At 42.9% G+C, this 17,075-nt stretch overlaps 1 protein-coding gene across 1 annotated transcript in view; it reads left to right on the top strand.

Annotated features, from left to right (window-relative positions):
• Nucleotides 1-17,075, top strand: part of EFHB (EF-hand domain family member B) — a 90,414-nt gene that overhangs the window by 56,256 nt on the left and 17,083 nt on the right. The window contains exon 8 of the mRNA XM_069729972.1: nt 9,662-9,729. Within this exon, the coding sequence (XP_069586073.1) occupies nt 9,662-9,729 (68 nt within the window). The remainder of the gene's footprint in view (nt 1-9,661; nt 9,730-17,075) is intronic.

Here is a 17,075-nt window from a genome sequence, read left to right as displayed (position 1 = left end):
TTCTCATCTCCAATTAGTGAGACATCTTCTCTTTATAAAAAAGCTAGGTGTTCCCCAAATTCAAGAGGTATATTTCGAGAAGTTTTGCCTGCACAAAAAGACCACTTGCTCTATCCAGTTGGTTCTTCCTTCTTTTTATCCTGTTTTTTTTCTTTGTTGTGGGGGGGGGGGGGGGGCTTGAAGTAACATATATATATATATATATATATATATATATATGTGACAAAGCGTGCTAATGATATTAGACACGGTCAGGCAGACATTCCCATAATGCCCTGCAGCTATCACATCACATGGTCCAGGACAGCCAGTTAGAGGGAATTATCACTGCCAGTACAGGGTACAGGGTAGGACTGGGAGGTCACAGTGCACAGCTTATTCACATAGGGACAAAAATAGGCTTAAATTAGATTGTGTTATACTACTGCACTAATGTTGAAGCACTTTAAAATTTGGGAGTGGTAGTTTGTCTGGGAAAAACAGTTCAAGGATTCCAGTGAGATAGTGAAGTGCTGTAATGATATAGTTATGTGACTGTATGTTCATTGGTCTGTAATATTCTATAACAGAACAGCACCTTAATCACAGCATCTTTTTAAAAACATGTTTACACACTAAACCAGGAGGGCAGTTTAATACCTGTATCCTAATTTTGCTAGTAAAATGGAATCCTAAAACCTAGGCTTGTTTGTTACCAGCAGGACATCTATATTTTTTTAATACAAATCTCCCCCCATATACAGAATTTTAAAATCAACTTTCTACCTCACAAAGTGTGCATGTTGTTAAAAATGTTCTTTTATTATTGCACATTTCTTTGTTGTAGAGTGTCACCTGGCCAATAGTAGTCCAATTTTAGACCCATGCACACTACCTGTATACAGCGGTATGTAAGGTGTTTGCTATTGGAATGATAAATTGACAAGCTGTTCTTGTCCCATTCTTTCTTTGGAAATTACCAGTAGTGAATTCTAAAAAAATCTTTTATATAATGGAGACATTTTAATTTCTGAGTACCTGTTTTTATAGTCCAATTTATCAACCTTACATCCTCTGTACACCAGAGTGTACACAGTTATGGTCAGAGGTGTATCTAGCGTTTCTGGCACCCGGGGCAAGAATTCATTTTGGCGCCCCCCCCCCTCCAAGGGCATATGCCCCCCCCGTCAGCCCCATCATTGCCCTCTCCTCCCCCCCCACACCATTCACTTCTCTGCACATTCCCCTGCAGTGCGATACACACACACACACACACAATACTGAGACACACACATACGCACACACTCACATACACACACACTCACACACATACACATTCACACACACACACACACATACATTCACACACACATTCACACACACACATTCACACACACACATACATTCACACACACATTCACACACACTCACACACATACATTCACACACATTCACACACATACACACTCACATTCACACACTCGCATACACACACTCCTCTCACCTCTCCTCGCGCTCTGCGCAGCAGCTCCATCGCCTTCCTCTGACACAGCCGGCCGCTGAATGATGACGTCATCCAGCGGCGCGTCTGTGTGAGAGGAAGCAGGAAGAAGACAGATCGTGCGGCTGGGCAGTGGAGCTGCAGGGATTTCTCCCTGCCCGCCGCAGCCACTCTGCAGGGGCTCCCCTCCCCCTCTGCACACACTGGGAGCCGACACTCTGCAGCTTCTCTGTGCCGGCTGTCAGCTTGACAGCTTGACTGTTTTAATAGTTGAATTTAAAAACCATATGCACCAGATCAGTATTGCTGGGAGTTTACTTTCCGTAGTAACATAATCAGTAACATAGTATTTTACGGTTACGTATGTTGACTTTTTGGCAAGGAGGAGGGGTGGATTAAAAAATATATAGAAACAGTGTTAAGGTTTTACAACAGTTATAATATTTGAATATAAGGAGCATATTCTCTATTGCAATACGGCTGACTGTTGCGGCAAATTACTTATCATGCGTGTACTTAACAATCAGCATAGTATTCTGGGTTAGGTTTTTTTGTCCGGAGGTATAATAGTGCGTTAAAAAACAAAAATAGACATTTGAAAACATTCTATACATGCTTTACTTTTTGCATAACTGTTTGACTATTCCAATTTGGCAACCGTACACACTGCAACTATACTATGGACTGTGCTGGGTTTTTACTTCCTTTACATCCTCATTTTTTGTTGTTATGTATTCAATTTTGGGCAGGGGGAATTCATTTTATTTATCCAAACAAGTTATTAAAATAAATTACGCCATTTAAACTGTTAAAATTGTCAAATTGGAGGCACATACACAATGCACCAATATCTTAGGCAAGATGGTGTTGGGTTAGCTGATGTGGCTATCACGTGAACTCTGCCTTGTATTTGTGGTTGACCGACAGTTTTCCAAGGCTGATTTGGTGTGGCTGGTGGCAAATTTTACTAAAGGACTTAAATGTTATACTTAAGGTCAAAATGTATGATAAACTAAAACATGGCAGTAGTAGTGGACATGGTATCATGAGAGAAAAAACTGCCCATGCTATGGTAAAAAATCTGGGAGCCCTTAGATGCAGCACCACTGGTATTTTTGGTAGTAGTAATATTAAACACAAGTCACAATTGGCCTTTTTGCCTCTGGCAAGAATTTCATAGGGAAAGAAGTGAAGGGCATACTGGAATATATGATACATTTCTCGTCTCACTCACATCAGGATGAAGTACCCTCTAACAGTAAGAGCATCAGCTTTAGTTAGTGTTCTGCTCAGGTCACCTCCTCCATTACCATTACCATTCTGTCCATGACACCTACTGTAGGTCTTTTCTGATACATGCTTGCATTTTGTATATTGGAGGTCTTTTGTTAGTTGCTGCAAGACAATTTTTTTGCAGTCTGCATGCTTTACAAGAGATAATTAAGCCATGAATGTCCCAGATTGTATAGAATAGGAGCTCCAGCACCATTAGCATCATCATTATTGTCATCCACCATTACTGATGATTTAAAGAGGAAAATCCAGGGAAGCAGCAGATAAGTATCAATAGAATCCACAATTTATTGAGAAACAGTTAAAAACAGTTCAATGGCGGTTCTTCCCAGTAGCATGGCAACCTACACGTTTCAGCTATGGAGAGCCTTAAGGTACCGTCATATTAAGCGACGCTGCAGCGATATAGACAACGATGCCGATCGCTGCAGCGTCGCTGTGTGGTCGCTGGAGAGCTGTCACACAGACAGCTCTCCAGCGACCAACGATGCTGAGGTCCCCGGGTAACCAGGGTAAACATCGGGTTACTAAGAGCAGGGCCGCGCTTAGTAACCCGATATTTACCCTGGTTACCTAAAAAAAAAACACTACATACTTACATTCCGGTGTCTGTCGCGTCCCTCGCAGTCAGCTTCCCACACTGGCTGTGAGCGCCGGCCGGCAGTAAAGCAGAGCACAACGGTGACGTCATTGCTGTGCTTTACAGCCGGCGCTCACAGTCAGTGCGGGAAGCTGACTGCAAGGGATGCGACAGACACCGGGATGTAAGTATGTAGTGTTTGTTTTTTTTAGGTAACCAGGGTAAATATCGGGTTACTAAGCGTGGCCCTGCGCTTAATAACCCGATGTTTACCCTGGTTACAAGTGAAGACATCGCTGAATCGGCATCACACACGCCAATTCAGCGATGTCAGCAGGTGATCCAGCGACGAAATAAAGTTCTGGCCTTCTAGCTCTGACCAGCGATCTCACAGCAGGATCCTGATCGCTGCTGTGTGTCAAACACAACGAGATCGCTATCCAGGACGCTGCAACGTCACGGATCCCTATCGTTATCGTTCTAAAGTCGCTCAGTGTGAAGGTACCTTTACTCATGGCAACCATGAGTAAGGCTCTCCTTAGCAGAAATGCGTAGGGGCTCTCAGTAGCTGAAACGCATAGTTTGTCAGGCCACTGGAGGAACTGCCCCATTGAACTATTTTTAGATATTTCTCAATAAATCATGGATTTTATTCATACTCACCTGCTGCTTTGCTGAATTTTCCTCTTTTTTCAATTTAACTCAGCCTGATCTTGGGCCACAGTGCGAGATCCACAGTAGTACCATGCTGCTACTTTGTTGGTGAGCTGACTCTCCTTTCCCCTTCACCTTCCTTTGCATTCTATTACTGATGATTAGGGATGAGTGGTCCCATGGATGTTCGTGTTCATCGGGTTTTACTGAACTTTAGTCCAAAGTTTGGTTCGAGCACAAGAAGTTTACGCGAACTTGAACCCGAACCCCATAACAGTCAATTGGGACCCAAACTTTTGTGTTAAAAAATGGTCATAGTAAGGGGTAGGGTACTGCAAAAGTCTCTCTTCGCTCTTTTCTCTCTTTTCACTTCTCTCTCTCCTAAAATGGACTTCTGGCTGGGAGAAATCCATGTTCAGAGTTTGGCACTAGTAGTACGACCCCTAATGATGATCTTATGCCTCATGAGCGCCAAAGTCTAGAATATTCAGGCTGCCTTATGGTCAGGTAAAGTATCTCATGCTCCTTGCATGGCCCACATCCTAAATTTAATACTGCAATATTTATTTAGCAAATATACCTGCTTGAGGCAGGTAGTTGCTATTACTAGGAAAGTGTCAGTTCAATTCAACTGTTCTTACTTGGCAAAGAACCCCCTCCTAGCTTTGCAAAAACAGACTGGTCTGTCAAAGCGCTATATAATTTACAATATTGTAACCCACTGGAATTCGACCCTACATATGTTAAAGTGTCTGCATAAGCAGCCGTAAATCACTGACTGACTATATAATGCAGCCAAACTGGAGTGTGGTGTATTTTGAGATGAGGATCACCTACTGATGCCCTTCTGGAGAGTTAGCCAAATTTGTCAGTATTGTTATTATTATTATTATTATTTATATAGCACCATTGATTCCATGGTGCTGTACATGAGAAGGGGTTACATACAAATTACAGATATCACTTACAGTAAGCAAACTAACAATTACAGACTGATACAGAGGGGCGAGGACCCTGCCCTTGCGAGCTTACATTCTACAAGATGTAGAAGTAGGGACAAGTGTGGAATCAATAATATTTTAAAAACATGTTTTTTTTAATTTACATTTGCTTTAATAGTCTCCATGGCATCTGATTGCCCGTGCTGCACATAGCAGGGCTTCAGCAGAAATGCTCACTTGCTATGAGCGCCATCCGCCTGACTGCACTTATAGCTATCCGGCAATGACAACCACAGTGGTCTCCTGCAGAGGGGTTTCATGCCAACCCATCGGCGACCCAGGATCATGTGTCACGAGCGCTGATGGGCGGCATTAGTGAAGCGCAATTCCACCTGTGGCTGTTAGGGGCACATGTCAGCTAATGAAATCAGCTTATATGTGCTGGAAAAGTTGCAGGCTCAGTGCCAGAGCCTGCAGCAAACCGGGGGAGGGAACCTTGGATGTACCTATAATGCCAAAGGTTGGAAAGGGCTTAACTGGGATAAATGGTGTAATTCAAATTTTTATATCTTTTTTTATTTTTTTACATTTTTAAAAACTTATTTTATATACTTAGTTTTCTGTATATAGTAAATATCACTGTCTTCTATGATGCCCAGCCACTGGGTGGACGTCACAGGACAAATCACATGACAGGCACAGGCCGTTCAAGCGACCTCAGCTGTCATTAAATCATCATTCTCTCTGCAATCACGCTACAGGAAAGCTAATGGATATGCAAACTAAAGTCCAGGCCAGATTGAGGATAATAGTGTTAATTGTGAACAGATTTTAAGAATGTGGCTAATGCTGCAGTACAATGTCATGCACTGAGGTAGAGCTCAGGAGAACTGAGCTCTATGGATGTGAATCAGGATCTTGGCTGATCTTGTTAGAATGCTCCGCACAATCATTTTGTGTCTCCCTCTTCCAGCTTTCTCACTCTGCTCCTCGTGCCTCCTCCCCTCTCATTTTCCATAAAACAGGAGAGGATCTGTTACAAGTGGCCAGTATTTTCTCTCATTTTATTCCCACTGGTCCCCTGAATATTCATTTTTTTTACATTTTCTAGAGCAGGGATGGGGAACCTCATTCAGGCCCAAGGGACGTTTACGGCCCTCGATGAACATTATACAGGCCCTGGGCAGATTCCTGGGGACTGCAGTGCTTGGTACGGCAGATGTATTTTGCCGGCCATTGGCCCATTAATTAATGTGACCACACACACACGCAGTGCTCACTACTGAATGCTGATGCGTGTGCAATGAAAGATTGTGTCTTGACACCAGTGTCAGCATCAGGACGTACTTTGTGGGCAGATTTAGCGGCAGTTTGTACGGCCCCGAAAGATGGTATAAATATCCAAATGGCTCTTTTCTGAAAAAGATTCCCCACCCATGCGCTAGAAATTCCAGAGGTCTTTTCATTTAGTACTAATTTTTATGGTCATTACCAAGGGGCGGATGGCGTAATTCCTAATGCAGTAAGGCAGACTAGCCTAAAGACGCCCACAGTGAATGCTTTCAACCATGTTCCCTGGTCAAGACCATAAAATTATCAGTAAAAAAAGCCCATATCTCTTGAACTGTAGGGCAAATTTGAAAAAAAGGAAAGAATCAGAATACTCAGAGGAACAGCAAGAATAAAATAAGAGCAAAAAGAGGATTTAAAAAAAAATAGTGACAGGTCCTCTTTAAAGGGATTATCTGGGACTATTTTAGCTTTTTACTATGTTCCTAAGAACTTATATACATTGGGTAGGACTGCTCTATATGGGTATACCTTGACGATTGGTGGAGCAGCTTAGTATACATTTTTGCAAAAAAAGTATCAACTAAATACCCTGTTTTTTCCATCTTTTGACTGGCACTTGCTTATTACTGTGATTTTTTTTAAAACAGAGTATTTTTGACATCACTGTGCTCTTTTGTGTCTTCAAGTTCCTAAGAACTAACAGGGAGACCTCTTCTACCTGGTGCCAATCTCTTCCAGTACAGAACAGTGATACACAGCTCCTGCCAACTATTCTGCCACTTTTGCTGATGTCACATTGACAGAGCAGTTGCTTCTCTTCTGCTCTGCTCTGTTGATGGGGCGTGACTGCCAATGTCATTGTTATTGACAACCTGCTCCCTGCTGCCTAGCTCCGAGGAGCCAGCTGTCAGTCAACATGATGTCAGTAGAGCAGCTCAGAAGAAGAAAAGCTGCTTTGTTGACGTGAAACAGGAGATACGATGGCAGAACCGAGCAGTGATCGCTCTGAGCCGGCACTGAATAGGACAGGCAGGTAGTTAGTTCCTGCCTGTTAGTTCTTAGGACAATAGTTAAAAATTAAAATAGTCCCAGATATCCGCTCAACAGCTTAAAGGGGTTGACAAGTTCAGGAGGCTCAGGGGGAAGGGAAGATATGGTTCATAATTGGTGAAAGAAACAAATTTCTCTAAAATAATATTACACAGTTTATTAATTCATGTATTCTATTTATGTATGCAGAGTTTTCTGAAAGTTCATTTCCCATTCAATGTATTCATGTAACATAGTCCCACATGGTCAGATACTGTCAGAGTAGGGACACAACCCTTTGAGATGGAGAATGGTAACAGTCAGTTGTCATTGTATTCATTCATTTACAGGAGAAATGGCAGGAACTGAGCAATGCTGAGTTCTAAGACACAATGGTGCAGAATAGTTGCAGGATAGAGTTATTTTCCAAAACAGACTTGCCAGGATTCATGACAGATCCTCTTCATTTGATCTACAGGGTGAGCCATTTATAAAGATACATCCAAAATTACTGACTGCAAAATGGCCGCCATTGTCACCACCCATCTTGAAAAGTTTCCCCCTCCCATATACTAATGTGCCACAAACAGGAAGTTGATATCACCAACCATTCCCATTTTATTTAGATGTATCCATATACATGGCCCACCCATGTTTATCCCCATATATGGCCCACCCTGTATATTTTGCTTGTGACTGTGTCTGATCAGTGCAGTATTCTGCAAGGTAAGAATACTCTGCAGGACGACTTATTAGAACTTGAATCTGAATAAAGCCACGTTCACACGTTCAGTATTTGGTCAGTATTTCTCATCAGTATTTGTAAGCCAAAACCAGGATTGGGTGACGTGTTTCTATTATATTTTTCCACTAATTGTTCCACTCCTGTTGTTGTACTGACTAAATACTGATAGTGAGAACATTGCCTACCAGTAATATGGGGTATTTTTGTGCTTGTATAATGGTAGGGTACACTGGACCCTAACGGAAAGTTTATGGTGTGGCTTTTTACATATGTAACCACTTGCAGACATACAGTCATAGAAAACGTTTGAAAAAGTAAATCAGCTATTTTTCTAGGCTCAAAGCGTTCTATTTTTTCTGTTGAATAACCAGTGAGGAAGTTTTATTTCCATAAATATAGTTTTTAATTTATAACATTTGAGGTACATGGGATGTTTTAATCACAAGATGAGCCAAAATCTGCAATTTGAGTATTTTTATTTTTTTATTTTATGTATACATTGCGAGATGCATAATATATTTGTAAACTTCAGATTTTTACAGACACAACAAAACCAGGTTTTTATTTTTGCTTTTATGGACACTGCAGTTAGAGAGGGTGGCGGCTGTGTAACACTGCCGACCCCAGCCGAGTATAAAGTGGGATAAGATTCTCAGCTTCATATATCAGGACCTGATTTGTCAAGAAGGGGTTTGAGTGAGTGACATCACCAAATAAAGAACATTTGTAGAGATAATTAGGGGAATCTTTTTAGTCCCAGCTCAGCCCTAGCTGAAGCTGTTATTTACCAGGGCTATGTATCTTACATGTATCCCAAGCTGCAATTTGAGCTGTATTCACCTGTATATGCCCAGCACCGCATTGATTTAATTATGCTTAATTCAGTTTTTTGATGATCTATCAATAAAAAAGTAACCCGTTTGCAACCTTGGACGCATAGGTACATCCAAGGTCGTCTCACTGCATTTGATGCGGGCTCCGCAGCTGAGCCTGCATCTTTCCCTGCACATGACAGCTGATCAGCTGTCATGTGCCTCTAACTGCTGCAGGTGGATCCGCGATCCACGCGTGGATGTTAACATGTTAAATGCTGCTGTCAATCTCTGACAGCAACATCTAACAAGCGTAACCAAAAGACACACCCATCGGCGCTGTGCGATCACGTGACAGGGGCACCGATGGGTGTGTCATATGCAGAAGACCCCAAGCCTGTCATTGTAAATTTCCTATAAACGTGTTCTCGAGACCAGTGTTCATAGGAGATCCTGATTTATGATACACATAGCAGGGCTAGGGTAAAATCGATGGTGTCATTCAAAGTACATCTCGTCCCGCAAAAAAAAAAAAAAACAAGCCCTCATACGTCTACATTCATGGAAAAATAAAAAAATAAAAAGGTTATTGGTTCTGGGAAGAAGGGCAGCAAAAAACGCAAAATTGCAAGGTGATGAAGAGTTTAATAAAGGATGTGTATTGCATTAGGGAAACATGGCTGCATTCTGTCTACAGGTTGTTTGGTCTTATAGTCAGCAGCTATACTTTTGTTATCAATTGATATAATAATACAGAGACAAATATCAAACTCCAAAATGTTGTTACATCTGTGATATTTCCCGTTATGTGGACATATTTTATATACCTCACAGGATTGCAGACACGTTGAAGGTTCCTGCTGATCATACGTTTGGGATGCTACGTCAACCTGAAGCATATGGTAGGATTTCTTTTTGAATGTAAAAATATACAGTATTTTTCCATTTTACATGTTTTCATATTTTTTTTTGCTGACCATTTGGATGCATTAGTGAAATAATCTGCTATGTTTAGTAATTCATTGAGGCAAATTTATCAGAAAATTAGATTAATCGATTATTTTATTGTAGTCTGTGGACCAGTGACTTTACCCTAGGAGTGCTTCTTAAGTTCCATAATCTCAGCACAAAGCTGGAGCTGTATAGAACCAGCTTCCCCCTCACACTTGGTATCTACAAGAGAAGAGAATTTACCAGATTTTGCACTTACTCCAGTTAAGTGAAAGTAAAACCCTGTAATATTGATGGAAATCTTCTCATTTGATAATTACATATATTTGAGAAAACTCTAGAATATATACTTGGCACACTCTCGTGGGTCTGATGCAAAAGTGTTTATTACAATACATACAGTATCACAATGTTCACAAATGTTTCGGTCAACTGTGGACCTTCATCAGTGTGCTCTATAAAAGCAAGAGAAGGGGAATGGTGTTTTTTTTTTTACCCGGACCCTAATACCAGAGAAAATTGCATCAAATTTATACCCTGAGCAGGGGATCCTGTGGTTAGAGGGCTATGACCAGCCGGTCAAGCCATAAGTCGGGCTAGAGGGAAGGAGACAGACACGGTACCCCTCGAATAGATTTTAAGAAAAGTCTTACCATTTCATCTACTATCACTTTTTTTGCAGCTTCAGGAGAATTGATAGGTCTTCTTTAAGTCCACAAAAGGACCCCTTCACACATCCACTTAACCCCTTCACGACCTTGGGATTTTCCTTTTTTGCGTTTTAATTTTTTGCTCCCCTTCTTCCCAGAGCCATAACTCTTTTACTTTTCTGCCAATATGGCCGTATGAGGCTTGCTTTTTGATTTTACCATATAGTATATTACAAAACAGGAGAAAATTCCAAGTGCTGTGAAACTGCCAAAAAAGTGCAATTCCACATTTTTTTTTCTTACCATGTTCACTAAATGCTAAAACTGACCTGCCATTATAATTCTCCAGGATATTACGAGTTTGTAGATACCAAACATGTATAGGTTCCTTTTTATTTAACTGGTGAAAAAAAATCCAAAGCGCCAAATTTCGAGACCTGTAGTGGCTACATTTTTCAAGGTCTGGGGCAGGATGAAGGCTTACTTTTTGCGCGCCGAGCTGACGTTTTTATGGATACCATTTTGGGATACATATGATGTTTTGATCGCCTGTTATTCCATTTTATTGCAATGTTGCTGTGACCAAAAAAAACCCTGTAATTCTGGCTTTTTGTTTTCTTTTTTGATTACACCGTTTGCCAATCGGATAAATTATTTTTAGATTTTGATAGATTGGGTGTTTTTGAACCCATCAATTCAAAATAAGCGCATTTTTTTTCTATTGTTTTATTTTGAATGGGGCAAAAGAGTGTTGATTTGAACTTTTATATTTTTTTATTTTTTTAATATATTTTTTAAAACTTTTTTTTTTACTTTTCACTTGCTTCAATAGTCCCCTTAGGAGACTTGAAACTGCAATCTTCTGATTGTGCTACACAGCAGAATTGATCATCTGCTATGAACGCTGGCCATGGGGTGAAGCTCATTGCAGATCTACAATGACAACCACAGGAGTCTCCTGCAGACTCCGGGTTTTTGTGTGCTGTATGTATTTACATAAACCCATTGACTTGCATTGGCCCTTGTCATTAGAGATGGGCGAATCCGAAAAGTAATGTTCGGCGTTTGTACCGAACATCTACTGTTCGAGCATGAACACCAAACATAGACTGTACCAGGAAGTCTGTGTTACTGTTTGGGTTCGGCCACCATGAACACTGCTTCTGATCAGTTGTAAAATCATTACAGCCGGTCAAACAGTCGCGGTAATGCTGAGGTGAATTCACCGCAGTTCACCAGTAGAATTTCACTTTCATTTGAACTGCTCTGAACTCGCCTCTGCACCGTGAGACTTTTTCTCACTGTATTAGCGGTGATCTCACTGGGGGGAGGTCACCGCAGTTCATTGACCCGACTGGGAATGCAGCCTCAGTGACATACGGTAACCTCGATGACGTCACCGCTGCTCACTGATGCTGCGCTCCCAGCAGCTCATTCATCAGTGGTTCTCAGCCTAGACGGTTGAATCTTGGCACCATCCAGGTTGAAAACTGGTAATCCCCAGACATGGATTACGGTGTGGGACAGAATGATGGACAGATGAGGGATATTGTTGTTTTTTGTTTTATTACAGGAGATGAGGGATTCAGAGGAATGAGCATTAGGTGAGTGTAACTATATTTGTTATTTTTAAATACAAAATGGAAAGGTATGTTTTGTTTTTATTTCAAATAAAATACTTTATTTTTGCTGTGTGTTTATTTACAATACAATTATAGGATTAATGGATAGGTGTCTTATAGACGCCTCTCCATTACTAAGCCATGGGCTTGTTGTCACCAGACAATGGAAAGGTGACATCAACCACACAATTATGAACCCCACTTGCCACTTCCACAGGGCAAGTTGGAAGAGGCGGGCAAAGTGCCAGAATTTGACATCTAATAGATGTGTCTTTTCTGGGCAGCTGTGGGCTGCTATTTTTAGGCTGGGGGAAAATAGCCAAGGCCCCTTACCAGCCTGAGAATACCAGCCTCAGCTGTCTGCTTTAGCAAGGCTGGTTGTCAAAAATGGGGGGACCCCACACCGTTTTTTCCAATTATATATTTAAATATCTAAAAAAACAGTATATCTATCTATCTTCATAATCGTCTAAGGGGTACTTCTGTCTGTCTTTTTCTGTCTGTAACGGAAATCCCACGTCGCTGATTGGCTGTGGCCAGCAGGCCGCGACCAATCAGTCACAGGCTTAGTCTGGCCGCGAATTGGCCCCTCCCTACTCTCCTCCTGTCAGTGCCCCCTCCCTACTCTCCTCCAGTCAGTGCCAGTGTGTCACCCCATCCTGGACCAACTTTTCACTATTGATGCTGCCTATGCAGTAGCAATACTGTAGTAAAAAGATATAATGTTAAAAACAATAAAAAGAATTAAAAATCGTGCTATTCTCACCTTCCGCCGTCCACTGATGCGCGCGAATGCTGCCGCCAACTTCCGTTCCTAGTGATGCATTGCGAAATTACCCAGATGACTTAGCTGTCTCACGAGACCGCTAAGTCATCTGGGTAATTTCGCAATGCATCACTGGGAATGGAAGCTGGCGGCAGAATCGCGCGCATTGGGACAGCCTCGGTGGACGCCGGAGAGTGAGTATATAACTATTTTTTATCTGAATTTTTTTAACAGGGATATGGTGCCCACCCTGTTATATACTACGTGGGCTGTGTTATATACTGCGTGGGCTGTTATATACTGCATGGGCTGTGTTATATACTGCTTGGCCTGTGTTATATACTACGTGGGCTGTGTTATATACTACGTGGGCTGTGCTATATATTACGTGGGCTGTGTTTATATACTGCCTAGCTGCTATATACTACGTGGGCAGTGTTATATACTGCATGGACTGTGTTATATACTATGTGGCCTGTGTTATATACTGCGTTGTTATGGCTGGCAATCAGGCAACACAGCGTGCAGTAATCAGCGCACATACAGAGATCTGGCAATAACCAAAAACAATAGGACGAGCTCTGAGACGTGGAATCTCTGTAGACTGCAGTACCTGATCTATCCTCACACAACTATAAGCAGCAGTGGATTGCGCCTAACAACTACCTATGCAACTCGGCACTGCCTGAGGAGCTGACTAGCCTGAAGATAGAAATACAAGCCTGACTTACCTCAGAGAAATACCCCAAAGGAATAGGCAGCCCCCCACATATAATGACTGTTAGCAAGATGAAAAGACAAACGTAGGAATGAAATAGATTCAGCAAAGTGAGGCCCGATATTCTAGACAGAGCGAGGATAGCAAAGAGAACTATGCAGTCTACAAAAAACCCTAAAACGAAAACCACGCAAAGGGGCAAAAAGACCCACCGTGCCGAACTAACAGCACGGCGGTGCACCCCTCTGCTTCTCAGAGCTTCCAGAAAAAGACAATAGCAAGCTGGACAGAAAAAACAGAAAACAAACTAGAAGCACTTATCTAGCAGAGCAGCAGGCCCAAGGAAAGATGCAGTAGCTCAGATCCAACACTGGAACATTGACAAGGAGCAAGGAAGACAGACTCAGGTGGAGCTAAATAGCAAGGCAGCCAACGAGCTCACCAAAACACCTGAGGGAGGAAGCCCAGAGACTGCAATACCACTTGTGACCACAGAAGTGAACTCAGCCACAGAATTCACAACAGTACCCCCCCCTTGAGGAGGGGTCACCGAACCCTCACCAGAACCCCCAGGCCGACCAGGATGAGCCACATGAAAGGCACGAACAAGATCTGGGGCATGGACATCAGAGGCAAAAACCCAGGAATTATCTTCCTGAGCATAACCCTTCCATTTGACCAGATACTGGAGTTTCCGTCTAGAGACACGAGAATCCAAAATCTTCTCCACAATATACTCCAATTCCCCCTCCACCAAAACAGGGGCAGGAGGCTCCACAGATGGAACCATAGGTGCCACGTATCTCCTCAACAACGACCTATGGAATACATTATGTATGGAAAAGGAGTCTGGGAGGGTCAGACGAAAAGACACCGGATTGAGAATCTCAGAAATCCTATACGGACCAATAAAACGAGGTTTAAATTTAGGAGAGGAAACCTTCATAGGAATATGACGAGAAGATAACCAAACCAGATCCCCAACACGAAGTCGGGGTCCCACACGGCGTCTGCGATTAGCGAAAAGCTGAGCCTTCTCCTGGGACAAGGTCAAATTGTCCACCACCTGAGTCCAGATCTGCTGCAACCTGTCCACCACAGAATCCACACCAGGACAGTCCGAAGACTCAACCTGTCCTGAAGAGAAACGAGGATGGAACCCAGAATTGCAGAAAAATGGAGAGACCAAGGTAGCCGAGCTGGCCCGATTATTAAGGGCGAACTCAGCCAACGGCAAAAATGACACCCAATCATCCTGGTCAGCGGAAACAAAACATCTCAGATATGTTTCCAAGGTCTGATTGGTTCGTTCGGTCTGGCCATTAGTCTGAGGATGGAAGGCCGAGGAGAAAGATAGGTCAATGCCCATCCTACCACAAAAGGCTCGCCAGAACCTCGAGACAAACTGGGAACCTCTGTCAGAAACAATATTCTCAGGAATGCCATGTAAACGAACCACATGCTGGAAGAACAAAGGCACCAAATCAGAGGAGGAAGGCAATTTAACCAAGGGCACCAGATGGACCATTTTAGAAAAGCGATCACAGACCACCCAAATGACCGACATTTTTTGAGAAACGGGAAGGTCAGAAATGAAATCCATCGAAATATGTGTCCAAGGCCTCTTCGGGACCGGCAAGGGCAAAAGCAACCCACTGGCACGTGAACAGCAGGGCTTAGCCCTAGCACAAATTCCACAGGACTGCACAAAAGCACGCACATCCCGTGACAGAGATGGCCACCAGAAGGATCTAGCAACCAACTCCCTGGTACCAAAGATTCCTGGATGACCGGCCAGCACCGAACAATGAAGTTCAGAGATAACTTTACTAGTCCACCTATCAGGGACGAACAGTTTCTCGGCCGGACAACGATCAGGTTTATTAGCCTGAAATTTCTGCAACACTCTCCGCAAATCAGGGGAGATGGCAGACACAATGACTCCTTCCTTGAGGATACTCGCCGGCTCAGATAACCCCGGAGAGTCGGGCACAAAACTCCTAGACAGAGCATCCGCCTTCACATTTTTAGAGCCCGGAAGGTATGAAACCACAAAATCAAAACGAGCAAAAAATAACGACCAACGGGCCTGTCTAGGATTCAAGCGCTTGGCAGACTCAAGATAAGTAAGGTTCTTATGATCAGTCAAAACCACCACGCGATGCTTAGCACCCTCAAGCCAATGACGCCACTCCTCGAATGCCCACTTCATGGCCAGCAACTCTCGGTTGCCCACATCATAATTACGCTCAGCAGCAGAAAATTTCCTGGAAAAGAAAGCACATGGTTTGAACACTGAGCAACCAGAACCTCTCTGTGACAAAACCGCCCCTGCACCAATCTCAGAAGCATCAACCTCGACCTGGAACGGAAGAGAAACATCAGGTTGACACAACACAGGGGCACAGCAGAAACGACGCTTCAACTCCTGAAAAGCTTCCACGGCAGCAGAAGACCAATTAACCAAATCAGCACCCTTCTTGGTCAAATCGGTCAATGGTCTGGCAATGCTAGAAAAATTACAGATGAAGCGACGATAAAAATTAGCAAAGCCCAGGAATTTCTGCAGACTTTTTAGAGATGTCGGCTGAGTCCAATCCTGGATGGCCTGAACCTTAACCGGATCCATCTCGATAGTAGAAGGGGAAAAGATGAACCCCAAAAATGAAACTTTCTGCACACCGAAGAGACACTTTGATCCCTTCACGAACAAGGAATTAGCACGCAGTACCTGGAAAACCATTCTGACTTGCTTCACATGAGACTCCCAATCATCAGAGAAGATCAAAATGTCATCCAAGTAAACAATCAAGAATTTATCCAGATACTCACGGAAAATGTCATGCATAAAAGACTGAAAAACAGATGGAGCATTGGCAAGTCCAAACGGCATCACCAGATACTCAAAATGACCCTCGGGCGTATTAAATGCCGTTTTCCATTCATCTCCTTGCCTGATTCTCACCAGATTATACGCACCACGAAGATCTATCTTGGTGAACCAACTAGCCCCCTTAATCCGAGCAAACAAGTCAGAAATCAATGGCAAGGGATACTGAAACTTAACAGTGATCTTATTAAGAAGGCGGTAATCAATACACGGTCTTAGCGAACCATCCTTCTTGGCTACAAAAAAGAACCCTGCTCCCAATGGTGACGACGATGGGCGAATATGTCCCTTCTCCAGGGACTCCTTCACATAACTGCGCATAGCGGTGTGTTCAGGTACGGACAAATTAAATAAACGACCCTTAGGGAATTTACTACCAGGAATCAAATCGATAGCACAATCACAATTCCTATGCGGAGGTAGGGCATCAGACTTGGACTCTTCAAATACATCCTGAAAGTCCGACAAGAACTCTGGGATGTCAGAAGGAATGGATGACGAAATAGACAAAAATGGAACATCACCATGTACTCCCTGACAACCCCAGCTGGTTACCGACATAGAGTTCCAATCCAATACTGGATTATGGGTTTGTAGCCATGGCAACCCCAACACGACCACATCATGCAAATTATGCAGTACCAGAAAGCG

This window comes from Ranitomeya imitator, chromosome 6, assembly GCF_032444005.1.
Source record: "Ranitomeya imitator isolate aRanImi1 chromosome 6, aRanImi1.pri, whole genome shotgun sequence".
Lineage (NCBI taxonomy): Eukaryota > Metazoa > Chordata > Amphibia > Anura > Dendrobatidae > Ranitomeya > Ranitomeya imitator.
Note: the sequence above shows the minus strand (reverse complement) of the source record. Positions and strands in the feature narration are given on the sequence as shown.